The sequence below is a fragment of the Oncorhynchus nerka genome, linkage group LG21, assembly GCF_034236695.1.
Source record: "Oncorhynchus nerka isolate Pitt River linkage group LG21, Oner_Uvic_2.0, whole genome shotgun sequence".
Lineage (NCBI taxonomy): Eukaryota > Metazoa > Chordata > Actinopteri > Salmoniformes > Salmonidae > Oncorhynchus > Oncorhynchus nerka.
The window spans coordinates 9,078,264-9,094,411 of NC_088416.1; the positions used below are offsets into that span (position 1 = coordinate 9,078,264).

The window sequence follows — 16,148 nt, forward strand, 5'->3', positions numbered from 1 at the left end:
TTCATTTTACGATGGAATGTTTACCCCATAAAGCTAAATAAATAGTACACAAAAATTTAAAAAAGCTATGATCTCCTGTAATAATTAACTGCGTTATGAATATGAGACACATACTTGCACTCTCAATAGAGAATGAACAACTGGCAGACACCAACTGGAGGAGTGAAATGGATATCACACACACATCAGACATCGCACACGTCAATCAAATAGCAACGGTCTATCTATCATCATGACCCCAATAGATGTGCAGGGTGCACCATGACGTGGATCAAATTTCCACAAGCAAACTACAAAAACATACTACCAAAGCCCACTTACTAGTGAACGTCTGCATAGTAGGATAAGGCCTAGACGAGGGATGGGCAACTTTGATGGGGGTGGGGACTCATCATGAGGGGCCGCTGTGGCTCACGGGTCTGCACACACACATCCATACCCACACATGCAGTCAGAGCAGGCCCTAGCCTTTTGGGGGCCCTAAGCTACATTTTTGGGGGTGTGGGGGGGGGATTGATCCGCGGGCCTACAAAAGAGCTGCCAGTTGCCAATCCCTGACCTAGGGTATAGCCTACAATTACACAAGGCTCAAGGGATTTTTCTGGCGTTATCAGGCTACCTGGAATACAATTGAATGACATTAAGCCTGAACCTTAATTTGTAAAGAATAAAATAGGCTTGTAAAAAATGGCAGACATAGCTTACACAGCCCCACTTCTTGGTCCAGAAAAGGCGTCGAACTGAGCAGTGCAGGCTGTGTTATAGTCCAACAACGCCCTCTAACGACACTTGTCTTTCACTGCGCCCCCATTCATAAAATATTTATCAACGTTATAAGCATAAATCGTTACATTTCTTTAAATTACTGTATTTAATCAGTCTTCCTTTGAGACATTGGCCGTTGCTCTCACAAACAAAATTTGGCTTAATTAGTTACACCTGCTGTGAGCAGTCTAGGCATGCGCCAGAAGCCTCAGTACTGTATGCAAAATTAGCAACATCACGAGACAATAGGCTACCTTTCTCAAATGATATTTAGCACAATATACTGCACTTGAGTGAGCCCATCTTGGGACCTTTTTACTTTACTAAACATATCCCTTACAAAGTATTGTATTTCTGTCTTGTTTCGATAGCCTTGCGCAATACATCAGATAAGAGGGATGTTAAAAACTCCTGAAAGAAATATGTACGCGGATTTTCCCTGTATGTCATGAACACACAACACGGTCACAGCTCCCAACATACATGTAAAGTAGAGTACAACACACGGTCTCCACCAATAGCTGTGGTTGGTCCCCTGTCCCCCCATCAGACGCATTGTTTCCTGTCTAATATGAGGAAGTGGCCTGATGAACGTTAGTCCTCTAGTTCCTCTTTCTGTCCAGTTAAAACATTCTTCCGTACTCTCCCCCTATTCATTCATGGAATGGACGACTGGAGAAGAGAGGTCTATATATACACACAGTCAAACAGGTACGTAGGCCTTTGAGTCACAATAGTGTTATTCAATGACACGACTGAGGGGTTTTAACTGCGATACCTAAAATTGGTTCTCATATGCAATAGTTCTGTCTGTGATGACTGATTACTAAATGCGGTACTATAGCCTACCGTATTGAAATGACGTTTATTTTGTAGAGAATCAAAATAAGTTACAAGTACATATCGTGTCCTCAGTTCAGATGGATGTTCAGTGTCTATAGTTGTCTCTGCCCCTAGACTTGGTCAAAGCTCCTCAGCAGATGTTTCAGAGAATCCTGAGGCGTTTAGAACAAGTTCAGGGTCCTGGGACTCTTTTTGACGACTACAATGCATCTAAAGATAAAACATTTGCTATAAAATGTGATGTGTTCTGTGAAGACAGATCAACAAGCTGGTTGAGACAACACAGCAATTCTCTTAATATTCTGCTTGCAAGACATAGTTAGCAGGTGCCGTTTGACTCCACGTTCTAGTCCATAATGAACTGTTCTTTCAGCAATATACCATAGTTGCCATTAATACTGTATCCTCAGACAAGCATAAGTGAAATTAGGTGATATCACTAGCACACGTGGCAAAAGAAATTACTACAGAAAATATATACATTTCCTCACTTCTTTAACAGACTAGTTGCCTAATAGATCCATGCACTTGCCTCATTGCTGTACATTTAAGCTAGTACCACTTGCTTTCATGACATGGTTCAGATGGAAAATACAGACAAGCTTCATTTGAATTTAGAGGAACCCAGAACCAAGATTTTAACCACACGCAGACAAAACCACCATCAACATTGAGACATTGTTTCCATTGAGTCATTGTGTGTGGTAGATCATAAAAAATGAGAGAAGCAGGCCTATTGAATAAGCTGTCAGAAAGAGGCAATAACTGACAGACCTATTCAGCTTGACCCTCCCAACATCAGCTCGACAGGTTTATGAACGTTGCATTTCATTCCACTGATGGTAAACACATAGCTGTGGAGAGGGAGACAAAAGAGAGGCACGCAATATCTAGACACAGAACAGGTCAATTCAATGCACCTCTGCAGAACATGGAGCCAGTACTTCACTCAGAGTTGTTTGCTCATGACGGACTTCAACAGAACACAACGCTTCAAGGGAACAAGAGAGAGGAAGAGATCATCGCTACACATGAAAATATATAAGAGCAGATTTAAGCATTTGTTCTCTTCAAAGGCTTAGCCTCATCTACTTCTGTGTGATTAATGGGTTCAGTAAAGTCCTCGATATGCATATTCCCTGTTTTCATCTATGAGCAAATGGAGATCAAATCCCCATGAAAACAGAGCAGTCTTCTTTGATAGCTGATAGACGGAGGTCCTCTGATTTGTCTATCATAATTTGCCAAGTGACAGAAAAAAATAACATTTCTTTTTTTGTGTGTGCAGAAAACAGACTGTGCAAGTGTCTATTCTTGTCCGATTTCAGTTAGAGCGGTATCGGTATCTGTGACTAAAATAGGCCTTGCCACTTGTTACAATTCTGTGCTATAGTTCAACGGCTGCGAAGAGCTTTGGGCCATAGGCATCTAACTACAAGCTAATTCAGTAACCTTTCGAACAGACTAACTACGTACCAGTCTTGCTTCAATATTGGAGTTCAATTGATCACAAATACATGTTCATCAAAAAAGGATTTATTAACCAAATGCTGTGCTGTAAGTAAACACTGAAAAGTTGCATACAATACACGCACACTAAGATTAAATTAAACTAATCCAAGATATATCAGTGCAAATTGTTCTTTATGAGAGTGATGGGTGATGAATTTACCATGCATATAGTTTAACACAGTACAGTAGTGGACTGAACAGTAGACATTTATTGAGAATGCAAGATATTTATTTTTACATGGCAAGTCAACAAGAATGAAAAGAAACAACTGCCTATGTAACCGAGGTGAAAATCCTTGGTCTCACGGTGTGAACACAACGTATTTGTGCGTGTAGCTCAGTCATCTACTGTGATGTTACGGAACAGGTAAGCCATGGACTCTCCATTGTGGATGCGTCGGATGGCCTCGGCCAGGATCATACTGACGTCCACTGTCTTGATCTTGGGACACTGGAGCTTCTGGACCTCGTGAGGGACTGTATTAGTCACCACCACCTGGGGGCACAAGGACACAAAATGGAGAGTCAGGTTACAGCAGGACCTGTTTAAGAATGTCCTTTGAATTATTAGAAAACAGTAGTGTATTCGCAGAGTTTGAGTATGCATTGCATATTACTGTATTTGGGTATCGGTGTGTGTACTTGTCTTTTTAAGGAAGCATAGATTTGTTTGATTTATTCAGCAAAGAGACACTTCCGACCTTGAGAAGCTTCAAGTATCGGAGCAGCACAGACTACTTACAATAATTGTCAGTTGTGTCGATGTTAGAAAAGACAGCTATTTCAGGCTTAATAAAACGCCTGTGCGAGTACGGCCCGTGTCCTTAGTCTTACCTCGTCGATGGCGGATTCCTCTATGAGCCGGGGGGCCTCTGCTGAGAGCAGGCCATGTGTCGCCATGATGTAGATCTTATAGGCCCCTCTCTCTTTCAGAATCTCAGCCGCCGCCACAAAGTCCTCCACGTCGTCTATGATGTCATCCTGAGAGAGGGAATCAACAAAGGCGGAAGTTTATTAGCGTCTAGATAAATAAAAAACACCAGCTCTATCATACAGTATGTCCAAATACACCTTACACGAGGGACTTCCTCAGAACAGTGAGTGTGAAATTTCACTAGTTGATATAACACTCACTCTTGCTTGTTAGCAATAGTTGGAAGTTATTTTTTGTCCCATAGGGGTTAAAGTTTAAACAGAAATAAGAGACTATCAAATTCTTACAACAATGATAGCGATGCGACCTCCCACATCTCCCACTACAGTGATTGGCGGTTTCTCCTTGGCCATCATTACTGAAAGAGAAGAGAGAGATTTATCATCACTTTCAAAACAGTGGTTCAGAGGAAAATGAGGAGGAAAAATTACATTGAAATTATTGGGAGAGGAGATTGAGTAAGGGATCAAGTTCAACACCTGCAAAGACCATGCAAGACAGCTCTAACTCAATGTCCACAGACTGCTACAACGCCTACAGAATAATCCTGAAACTCTAATTTTGACAAGGACAACTAAGTGAAATGATTTGGGGTAAATATAGGGCAGCTTCAGGCATATTGCGATGATAGCAACACATGGCTTATGAATATAGAGCTGTCTTCCTTCCCACAAATAAAACATCCGGTTTGGGATTTAGGGATCCACACAGCAACCCCATGCCATGCCAAATCACAACCAACTTCAAACCTGTTTCCTCATCGTCAGCCCAGAGGCATCCAACCAGATGTTTGCATATTTAAAAACTCAGGTTTGAATCATGAGGCTCTACTTGGAACTCCAAGGTGTTGACATTAGCAACAAAATGATTTTGTTCAAATAGATTTAAGGCTTTAGGGGTTGGGGGGGGTGTTGAGTTTTTAAATATACAAGAATCATTACCGTTGCTGAATCAGCAAGTTAGCTCTAAATATTCTAAACTAGGAATTGATCAAGAAAAAGGATGCAGGGGAACACAACCAAGCTTGCCATCATGCCTCACTCAACCTCTGAGGTGCTTGCAATGTTTCCCTCATCTCCATTGGAGCTATAGAGAAATTGCCCAAAATGACATAACATTTATGGGGCAATGATTGGCCCCATAAAATGTATGCCAATCACCAACCTGGCAGTGGGATACAGTAGGTGCCCTCTGGTAAGGAATTTGCATTAGCAGCCATTTTGTTGGTTGCTTTGAAGGGGTCAAAAGTCAGATAAATGCTACATTTGAGGCATGTTGAAGGGAATGTTGACAAGCCACATGATTTCAAACTGGTATTAATTGTAGTGCAACTCCAAAGTATACATGGGAAGAGCCATGTATTTTTCCATGATACTTGCATGAATGCATCCAGCAGATTCTTATTGCTATCGGTAGGGTTGAATGTGATGATTTTATTAGAATTTTGGAAGTTCACAGTTAATTGTGTATTAGACAAAAGGCATGTAATGTAAAAAATGTATCAAGTGAGGAATACCGTACAATGTAAGCTTGGGATTATCTGAAAGACCTTGACACCAATGAGGTGAAGAAATCTGCTGTTTTACAGATATCTTGTTTCAATAAGCATACCAAATTTTGTGACAGCCAACAGTTGGGAGGGGCAGCACTTAAAATGTATTATATTCCCTTAAATTTTTCAATGTTTTATTTTTTTAAATTTGTTTAAATTGTCCCCTATCCATCGCTTTAGGAATTTCCGTTGCTCCCACGACAGTCTGGCTTTCGTTACGATGACAGCTAGCAGGCTAAGTGAAAAGACTATAATTGTAGGACGATTTTCATTCCTACACCGTTTAAAAAAAAAAAATTTTAAACTCAAACCCCAGGTATGTTTGACTGCCCCGCCCTCAGTCTAAACACTTAACTGAACTGAGATCTTCACAAAGTGGAATTTAGAAGGTCAGTACTGCTAGAAATGGAAACTCTCTCGGTAGACATCAACATTACATGCAGGCAGGTATAAGCGATCACAAATAGTATTGCAGGATAGGGGGTTAGCAGAAGAGAGAGTGAAGCATTACGGTCGTACTTGGGAGCTCTATGCCTGGGAACGAAGGCTGGTGCCTCCCTGTGTCTTCAAAAGATAAATGGTATATGTTAACACTGTCATATACAGAGAATATATAATAGACATACAGACAGACAAAGGCAGCATACAGACAAACAACTCCAGAACTGAAGACAGGCCTTCTGGTCCCATTTATCCAAGGAAAGCAAATAAAATAAAGTTTAAAATAAAAAATAACGGGGGGGTCTTATTTTCTCAAAGATTAAAAGGTGCCCCTTTGCTCCGTATCTGAATTTAGCTGTTGTTTTGATAAAGGGAGACCAACCCTGTTCCTGTATAAAGGAAGGGAGAAACAGAGAGAAGAATGAGAGAAAATGAGAAGAAAAAGGTGAGAAGAGAAATCCAGAAGCTGTGTGGAGGAGAGTGGAACGAGGGGAATGGATGACTTATGGCCTGCAGTATTTCACAGGCATTGCCAGTAGTGTCAGGCTTCCGAGAATGATTGCTTTGTTGCTGAACCAACACATACTACAGCCCTGACTGGCTGAACCACTCCAGTTGCACACCGTCAGCATGAGGACAATGTGTGGAGGTCCTCTTTGTTACCAGTGCCTTTGGGCATTCAGGGCTGGATTTTTTATTTATTTTTATTATTTTTTAAACAGCATTTCTGTGACAAATGGATTTGTAAAAATAACTCTGAGCTATGGGTTGTTATTCGGACAGTCCATAAATGTAAAATACAGTTTTTTCTTTTTCTGTAAATACTGTTCCATTAGATCTCTGTAAAGCCTCCATTTGACCCAATGCCATGTTTCAGTGTCTCTACAATGGATAGGATCAGAGTCTGGGTGTACGTGCGTTCACAAGCGTATGCATGCTGCATGGGAGGCCCATCCCAGTGTCGTCTACTCCCCATAAGCAGTGGGGCTTTAACCCTTCGGTTCAGACTCATTACCTTTCTATGGATTCCTCTGATAGACAGCAGTCAGGGCTGAACTCATCCTGTGCTGACACTAGTGGTTACATAAACCAGCACGGTCTGCTGACTAGGCAGATTATATACATGAGAGCAACACAAGTGATTTTTGTGTGTTATGGTCAAAGGCAGGGATATTTTCTAGTGTGTGTGTGTGTGTGTGCACACACGCCTGTGCATGTCAGGGGTATCTTACATGGCAGCTCCAGACCAGGGTGGCCAGAGGTGGTGCGTCCTGAAGACATTGGAGGGGGAGAGTGTCTTCCGTCGGCCATGTCAGACTCTGAACACTGGGCCTCCCCGTGCATCACCGCCAGGCCCAGCCGCAGCCGCTCAGCATAGGATTGAGCTCTGGAATGAACGCACACACAAAAAAGGATTTAAATACATACAGAGCAAACAAATCACCATTACACACAAATCTGCAGCCACAAACACACTTCACATCATTCACTATCCATCTTGCTGGAAAACTCCCAACCTTTATGTTACCTCTTGGCCGCCGAAGGAGACTTTGCAACGATAATGGCATTTCTGTAGTCTGGAATCTAGAAACAAATAAACATTATCCAACATGATTTCACAGTTCAACACCACATTAAAACTAAAACTTTAGTCAACAAATACATTATATCATGATTGAAATTCTACAAGTGACTGGAGGATTCTGGGTAATGTAGTCTTACTTCCTCCTGGATGTACTGTAGCAGGAAGGGCGAGGCACGCAGGTTATCAACAGGGAAACTGAAGAAGCCCTGGATCTCCTTCTGGTGAAGGTCCATTGTGATGATGTGAGTTAGCCCTGTGATAACACCAGTGGGTCAAGCCAGTGGTGTAAAATACTTAAGAAAAATACTTTAAAGTACTACTTACAGTGGGGCAAAAAAGTATTTAGTCAGCCACCAATTGTGCAAGTTCTCCCAATTAAAAAGATGAGGCCTGTAATTTTCATCATAGGTACACTTCAACTATGACAGACAAAATGAGGAAACAAAATCCAGAAAATCACATTGTAGGATTTTTAATTTATTTATTTGCAAATTATGGTGGAAAATAAGTATTTGGTCAATAACAAAAGTTTCTCAATACTTTGTTATATACCCTTTGTTGGCAATGAGAGGTCAAAAGTTTTCTGTAAGTCTTCACAAGGTTTTCACACACTGTTGCTGGTATTTTGGCCCATTCCTCCATGCAGATCTCCTCTAGAGCAGTGATGTTTTGGGGCCGTTGCTGGGCAACACGGACTTTCAACTCTCTCCAAAGATTTTCTATGGGGTTGAGATCTGGAGACTGGCTAGGCCACTCCAGGACCTTGAAATGCTTCTTACGAAGCCACTCCTTTGTTGCCCGGGCGGTGTGTTTGGGATCATTGTCATGCTGAAAGACCCAGCCACATTTCATCTTCAATGCCCTTGCTGATGGAAGGAGGTTATCACTCAAAATCTCACGATACATGGCCCCATTCATTATTTCCTTTACATGGATCAGTCATCCTGGTCCCTTTGCAGAAAAACAGCCCCAAAGCATGATGTTTCCACCCCCATGCTTCACAGTAGGTATGGTGTTTTTTGGATGCAACTCAGCATTCTTTGTCCTCCAAACACAACGAATTGAGTTTCTACCAAAAAGTTATATTTTGGTTTCATCTGACCATATGACATTCTCCCAATCTTCTTCTGGATCATCCAAATGCTGTCTAGCAAACTTCAGACGGGCCTGGACATGTACTGGCTTAAGCAGGGGGGCATCTGGCACTGCAGGATTTGAGTCCCTGGCGGCGTAGTGTGTTACTGATGGTAGGCTTTGTTACATTGGTCCCAGCTCTCTGCAGGTCATTCACTAGGTCCCCCCATGTGGTTCTGGGATTTTGGCTCACCATTCTTGTGATCATTTTGACCCCATGGAGTGAGATCTTGCGTGGAGCCCCAGATCGAGGGAGATTATCAGTGGTCTTGTAGGTCTTCCATTTCCAAATAATTGCTCCCGCAGTTGATTTATTCAAACCAAGCTGCTTACCTATTGCAGATTCAGTCTTCCCAGCCTGGTGCAGGTCTACAATTTTGTTTCTGGTGTCCTTTGACAGCTCTTTGGTCTTGGCCATAGTGGAGTTTGGAGTGTGACTGTTTGAGGTTGTGGACAGGTGTCTTTTATACTGATAAGTTCAAACAGGTGCCATTAATACAGGTAACGAGTGGAGGACAGAGGAGCCTCTTAAAGAAGAAGTTACAGGCCTGTGAGAGCCAGAAATCTTGCTTGTTTGTAGGTGACCAAATACTTATTTTCCAACATAATTTGCAAATAAATTAATTAAAAAATCCTACAATGTGATTTTCTGGATTTTTTTTCTCATTTTGTCTGTCATAGTTGAAGTGTACCTATGATAAATTGCAGGCCTCATCTTTTTAAGTGGGAGAACTTGCACAATTGGTGGCTGACTAAATACTTTTTTGCCCCACTGTATTTAAAACCAGATAGTTTGACTTTTACTCAAGTAGTATTTTACTGGGTGACTTGCAGTTTTACTTGAGTAAAAGTAAAGATACCTTAATAGAAAATGACTCAAGTATGGTAATTTGGTACTTTTTCCACCACTGGGTCAAGCAACACCCGAGCTAGACCGGCTCACATATGTGCTTGTGTGAATTATAATTTTGTCCATCCCCAACCAGACACGTGTGAAAACCAAGTGTAAATCAATTATATTAATTTCAGGGCAGGTCGGAAAAAAAACATGAATGAACATTTAGCTAGCTAGCTAGTTTGCCTTGGAGATTAACATTGGATTTAAGCTGACATTTACATTTACATTTAAGTCATTTAGCAGACGCTCTTATCCAGAGCGACTTACAAATTGGTGCATTCACCTTATGACATCCAGTGGAACAGTAGTGCATCTAAATCTTTTAAGGGGGTGTGAGAGGGATTACTTTATCCTATCCTAGGTATTCCTTAAAGAGGTGGGGTTTCAGGTGTCTCCGGAAGGTGGTGATTGACTCCGCTGTCCTGGCGTCGTGAGGGAGTTTGTTCCACCATTGGGGGGCCAGAGCAGCGAACAGTTTTGACTGGGCTGAGCGGGAACTGTACTTCCTCAGTGGTAGGGAGGCGAGCAGGCCAGAGGTGGATGAACGCAGTGCCCTTGTTTGGGTGTAGGGCCTGATCAGAGCCTGGAGGTACTGAGGTGCCGTTCCCCTCACAGCTCCGTAGGCAAGCACCATGGTCTTGTAGCGGATGCGAGCTTCAACTGGAAGCCAGTGGAGAGAGCGGAGGAGCGGGGTGACGTGAGAGAACTTGGGAAGGTTGAACACCAGACGGGCTGCGGCGTTCTGGATGAGTTGTAGGGGTTTAATGGCACAGGCAGGGAGCCCAGCCAACAGCGAGTTGCAGTAATCCAGACGGGAGATGACAAGTGCCTGGATTAGGACCTGCGCCGCTTCCTGTGTGAGGCAGGGTCGTACTCTGCGGATGTTGTAGAGCATGAACCTACAGGAACGGGCCACCGCCTTGATGTTAGTTGAGAACGACAGGGTGTTGTCCAGGATCACGCCAAGGTTCTTAGCGCTCTGGGAGGAGGACACAATGGAGTTGTCAACCGTGATGGCGAGATCATGGAACGGGCAGTCCTTCCCCGGGAGGAAGAGCAGCTCCGTCTTGCCGAGGTTCAGCTTGAGGTGAGGATCCGTCATCCACACTGATATGTCTGCCAGACATGCAGAGATGCGATTCGCCACCTGGTCATCAGAAGGGGGAAAGGAGAAGATTAATTGTGTGTCGTCTGCATAGCAATGATAGGAGAGACCATGTGAGGTTATGACAGAGCCAAGTGACTTGCTGTATAGCGAGAATAGGAGAGAGCCTAGAACAGAGCCCTGGGGGACACCAGTGGTGAGAGCACGTGGTGTGGAGACGGATTCTCGCCACGCCACCTGGTAGGAGCGACCTGTCAGGTAGGACGCAATCCAAGCGTGGGCCGCGCCGGAGATGCCCAACTCGGAGAGGGTGGAGAGGAGGATCTGATGGTTCACAGTATCGAAGGCAGCCGATAGGTCTAGAAGGATGAGAGCAGAGGAGAGAGAGTTAGCTTTAGCAGTGCGGAGCACCTCCGTGATACAGAGAAGAGCAGTCTCAGTTGAATGACTAGTCTTGAAACCTGACTGATTTGGATCAAGGTCATTCTGAGAGAGATAGCGGGAGAGCTGGCCAAGGACGGCACGTTCAAGAGTTTTGGAGAGAAAAGAAAGAAGGGATACTGGTCTGTAGTTGTTGACATCGGAGGGATCGAGTGTAGGTTTTTTCAGAAGGGGTGCAACTCTCGCTCTCTTGAAGACGGAAGGGACGTAGCCAGCGGTCAGGGATGAGTTTATGAGCGAGGTGAGGTAAGGGAGAAGGTCTCCGGAAATGGTCTGGAGAAGAGAGGAGGGGATAGTGTCAAGCGGGCAGGTTGTTGGGCGGCCGGCCGTCACAAGACGCGAGATGTCATCTGGAGAGAGAGGGGAGAAAGAGGTCAGAGCACAGGGTAGGGCAGTGTGAGCAGAACCAGCGGTGTCGTTTGACTTAGCAAACGAGGATCGGATGTCGTCGACCTTCTTTTCAAAATGGTTGACGAAGTCATCTGCAGAGAGGGAGGAGGGGGGGGAGGATTCAGGAGGGAGGAGAAGGTTGTAAAGAGCTTCCTAGGGTTAGAGGCAGATGCTTGGAATTTAGAGTGGTAGAAAGTGGCTTTAGCAGCAGAGAGAGAAGAGGAAAATGTAGAGAGGAGGGAGTGAAAGGATGTCAGGTCCGCAGGGAGGAGAGTTTTCCTCCATTTCCGCTCGGCTGCCCGGAGCCCTGTTCTGTGAGCTCGCAATGAGTCGTCGAGCCACGGAGCGGGAGGGGAGGACCGAGCCGGCCTGGAGGATAGGGGACATAGAGAGTCAAAGGATGCAGAAAGGGAGGAGAGGAGGGTTGAGGAGGCAGAATCAGGAGATAGGTTGGAGAAGGTTTGAGCAGAGGGAAGAGATGATAGGATGGAAGAGGAGAGAGTAGCGGGGGAGAGAGAGCGAAGGTTGGGACGGCGCGATACCATCCGAGTAGGGGCAGTGTGGGAAGTGTTGGATGAGAGCGAGAGGGAAAAGGATACAAGGTAGTGGTCGGAGACTTGGAGGGGAGTTGCAATGAGGTTAGTGGAGGAACAGCATCTAGTAAAGATGAGGTCGAGCGTATTGCCTGCCTTGTGAGTAGGGGGGGAAGGTGAGAGGGTGAGGTCAAAAGAGGAGAGGAGTGGAAAGAAGGAGGCAGAGAGGAATGAGTCAAAGGTAGACGTGGGGAGGTTAAAGTCGCCCAGAACTGTGACATTACATTTACATTTAAGTCATTTAGCAGACGCTCTTATCCAGAGCGACTTACAAATTGGTGCTTTCACCTTATGACATCCAGTGGAACAGCCACTTTACAATAGTGCATCTAGGTCTTTTAAGGGGGGGGAGGGGAGAAGGATTACTTTATCCTATCCTAGGTATTCCTTAAAGAGGTGGGGTTTCAGGTGTCTCCGGAAGGTGGTGATTGACTCCGCTGTCCTGGCGTCGTGAGGGAGTTTGTTCCACCATTGGGGGCCAGAGCAGCGAACAGTTTTGACTGGGCTGAGCGGGAACTGTACTTCCTCAGTGGTAGGGAGGCGAGCAGGCCAGAGGTGGATGAACGCAGTGCCCTTGTTTGGGTGTAGGGCCTGATCAGAGCCTGGAGGTAGTGAGGTGCCGTTCCCCTCACAGCTCCGTAGGCAAGCACCATGGTCTTGTAGCGGATGCGAGCTTCAACTGGAAGCCAGTGGAGAGAGCGGAGGAGCGGGGTGACGTGAGAGAACTTGGGAAGGTTGAACACCAGACGGGCTGCGGCGTTCTGGATGAGTTGTAGGGGTTTAATGGCACAGGCAGGGAGCCCAGCCAACAGCGAGTTGCAGTAATCCAGACGGGAGATGACAAGTGCCTGGATTAGGACCTGCGCCGCTTCCTGTGTGAGGCAGGGTCGTACTCTGCGGATGTTGTAGAGCATGAACCTACAGGAACGGGCCACCGCCTTGATGTTATTTGAGAACGACAGGGTGTTGTCCAGGATCACGCCAAGGTTCTTAGCGCTCTGGGACGAGGACACAATGGAGTTGTCAACCGTGATGGCGAGATCATGGAACGGGCAGTCCTTCCCCGGGAGGAAGAGCAGCTCCGTCTTGCCGAGGTTCAGCTTGAGGTGATGATCCGTCATCCACACTGATATGTCTGCCAGACATGCAGAGATGCGATTCGCCACCTGTGAGAGGTGAGCCGTCCTCAGGAAAGGAGCTTATCAAGGCATCAAGCTCATTGATGAACTCTCCGAGGGAACCTGGAGGGCGATAAATGATAATGATGTTAAGCTTGAAAGGGCTGGTAACTGTGACAGCATGGAATTCAAAGGAGGCGATAGACAGATGGGTAAGGGGAGAAAGAGAGAATGACCACTTGGGAGAGATGAGGATCCCGGTGCCACCACCCCGCTGACCAGAAGCTCTCGGGGTGTGCGAGAACACGTGGGCAGACGAAGAGAGAGCAGTAAGAGTAGCAGTGTTGTCTGTGGTGATCCATGTTTCCGTCAGTGCCAAGAAGTCGAGGGACTGGAGGGAGGCATAGGCTGAGATGAACTCTGCCTTGTTGGCCGCAGATCGGCAGTTCCAGAGGCTACAGGAGACCTGGAACTCCACGTGGGTCGTGCGCGCTGGGACCACCAGATTAGGGTGGCCGCGGCCACGCGGTGTGGAGCGTTTGTATGGTCTGTGCAGAGAGGAGAGAACAGGGATAGACAGACACATAGTTGACAGGCTACACAAGAGGCTACGCTAATGCAAAGGAGATTGGAATGACAAGTGGACTACACGTCTCGAGTGTTCAGAAAGTTAAGCTTACGTAGCAAGAATCTTATTGACTAAAATGATTAAAATGATACAGTACTGCTGAAGTAGGCTAGCTGGCAGAGGCTGTGTTATTGACTATGTAGGCTAGCTGGCATTGGCTGCGTTGTTGACACTACACTAATCAAGTCGTTCCGTTGAGTGTAATAGTTTCTACTGTGCTGCTATTCGGGGCTAGCTGGCTAGCTAGCAGTGTTGATTACATGCATATGGTCCTCTTTTTAGCTGGTTCTTTGTAGAAGTTTGACCCGGTGTTATACAAAATAGTATTTCTCTACTCTTGACGATTAATACACAGATAAAAAGTAAAACAGTTTTTAGTTCGTTATCTTTGATTATTCTCTCCTCGTTCGTCTAGCAACCACCCACGTGGGTTTGTATCCTCGTGAAAACCAAACCAAGTTCTATTTTAGCGTTCGGCAACACAGACGCTCGTTGACGCACGCGAGCAATGTGGATAAAATGATTGAATAACATGCATGTGTAAAAAAAATATATATAATTGTAATGCTAGCGCATGCAATGTGCCCGGTCCAGTCAGTGTTAGCTTTTACAGAGTGACGCAATAAGTGTTTCCCTACTAAAATACCATAATATGACCATTGGCTTTTCTGCTAGCTGCATGTGGTGACAGAGTTCATGGACTTGCTATGGTGTAACGTTACCCAGCCCGGTATCAGATCATTTCTTATTATTCTGTACGTAAATCGGAAAACACTCCATTTAATATAATATGTTACGTTTCATTTCGTATTTATTAATTTGTGGATGTCCATCACCCATTTCGTATGATATGTGATGAATTACAATTTGTATTATGTCCACATAGCTCAAGCAGTAGGAAGCGCTCTCATCCATTTATATACAGATACAGTCTTACACTCAGCTGGCCCCTCCCCGGATTTTGTGTTAAACGCTCTACAAAGCCTTCTTAAGTGTCCAACAAGCTTTCTCTGCCCTTAACCTTGTTCTGAACGCCTCCAAAACAAAAGGTCATGTGGTTTGGTAAGAAGAACGCCCCTCTCCCCACCGGTGTGATTACTACCTCTTAGGGTTTAGAGCTTAGGTAGTCACCCCATACAAGTACTTAGGAGTATGGCTAGATGGTACACTGTCCTCTCAGCACATATCAAAGCTGCAGGTTAAAGCTAAATCTAGACTTGGTTTCCTCTATCGTAATTGCACCTCTTCCACCCCAACTGCTTAACTAACCTTGATTCAGATGACCATCCTACCCATGTTAGACTAAGGAGACATAATTTATAGATCGGCAGGTAAGGGTGCTCTCGGGCGGCTAGATGTTCTTTACCATTCTGCCATCAGATTTGCCACCAATGCTCCTTATAGGACACAACACTGCACTCTGTAAACTGGTAATCTCTGTAGACCCGTCGCAAGACGCACTGGTTGATGCTTATTTATAAAACCCTCTCAGACCTCACTCCCCCCTTATCTGAGATGCCTCGTGCAGCCCTCAACCTCCACATACAACACCTGTTCTGTTGGTCACTCCTCTTTTCAGTTAGATGCAGCGAGCGACTGGAGCGAGGTGCAAAAAAACCTCAAACTGGACCGTTTTATCTCCATCTCTTCATTCAAAGATGGAATCGTGGACACTCTTACTGACAGTTGTGGCTGCTTCACATGTATTGTGGTCTCTACCTTCTTGCCCTTTGTGCTGTTTTCTGTGCCCAATGTTTGTACCGTGTTGTTGTGTTGCTGCCATGTTTTGTCGTCGTCTTAGGTCTCTCGTCGTGATGTGTTTTGCCCTATTTTTATTTATTTTAATCCCAGCCCCCGTAGGCGGCCTTTTGGTAGGCCGTCATAGTAAATAAAAATGTGTTCTTAACTGACTTGCCTAGTTAAATAAAAGGTTGAATAAAAATAAATAACCAATTTGCAAAACGTATGATACGGTTAAGGTTAGCTAAAAGGATTACGGTTAGGGGAAGGGTTAGCTAAAAGGATTACGGTTAGGGGAAGGGTTAGCTAAAAGGATTACGGTTAGGGGAAGGGTTAGCTAACATGCTAAGTAGCAAGTCGTTGAAAAGTAGCTGAAACGCTGAAGTTGTCCGTGATGACATTTGAACTCACAACCTTTGGGTTGCCGACTTCAATTTTTTGCCTTAGACCATTGTGTCTTACGTAACAT

At 44.9% G+C, this 16,148-nt stretch overlaps 1 protein-coding gene across 2 annotated transcripts in view; it reads right to left on the reverse strand.

Moving 5' to 3' along the window:
* Positions 1-3,128: 3,128 nt before the first annotated feature.
* LOC115103799 (phosphoribosyl pyrophosphate synthase-associated protein 1-like) overlaps positions 3,129-16,148 on the reverse strand; it is a 32,685-nt gene continuing 19,665 nt past the window's right edge. The window contains exons 5-11 of one of the 2 annotated variants that reach the window (XM_029624757.2): positions 7,770-7,885; positions 7,576-7,631; positions 7,280-7,434; positions 6,126-6,170; positions 4,342-4,412; positions 3,955-4,101; positions 3,129-3,616 (exon numbers count right to left, since the gene is read on the reverse strand). In XM_029624757.2, the coding sequence (XP_029480617.1) occupies positions 3,458-3,616; positions 3,955-4,101; positions 4,342-4,412; positions 6,126-6,170; positions 7,280-7,434; positions 7,576-7,631; positions 7,770-7,885 (749 nt within the window). In that variant the 3' untranslated portion in view covers positions 3,129-3,457. The remainder of the gene's footprint in view (positions 3,617-3,954; positions 4,102-4,341; positions 4,413-6,125; positions 6,171-7,279; positions 7,435-7,575; positions 7,632-7,769; positions 7,886-16,148) is intronic. The other variant, XM_029624758.2, reaches the window with a different exon arrangement.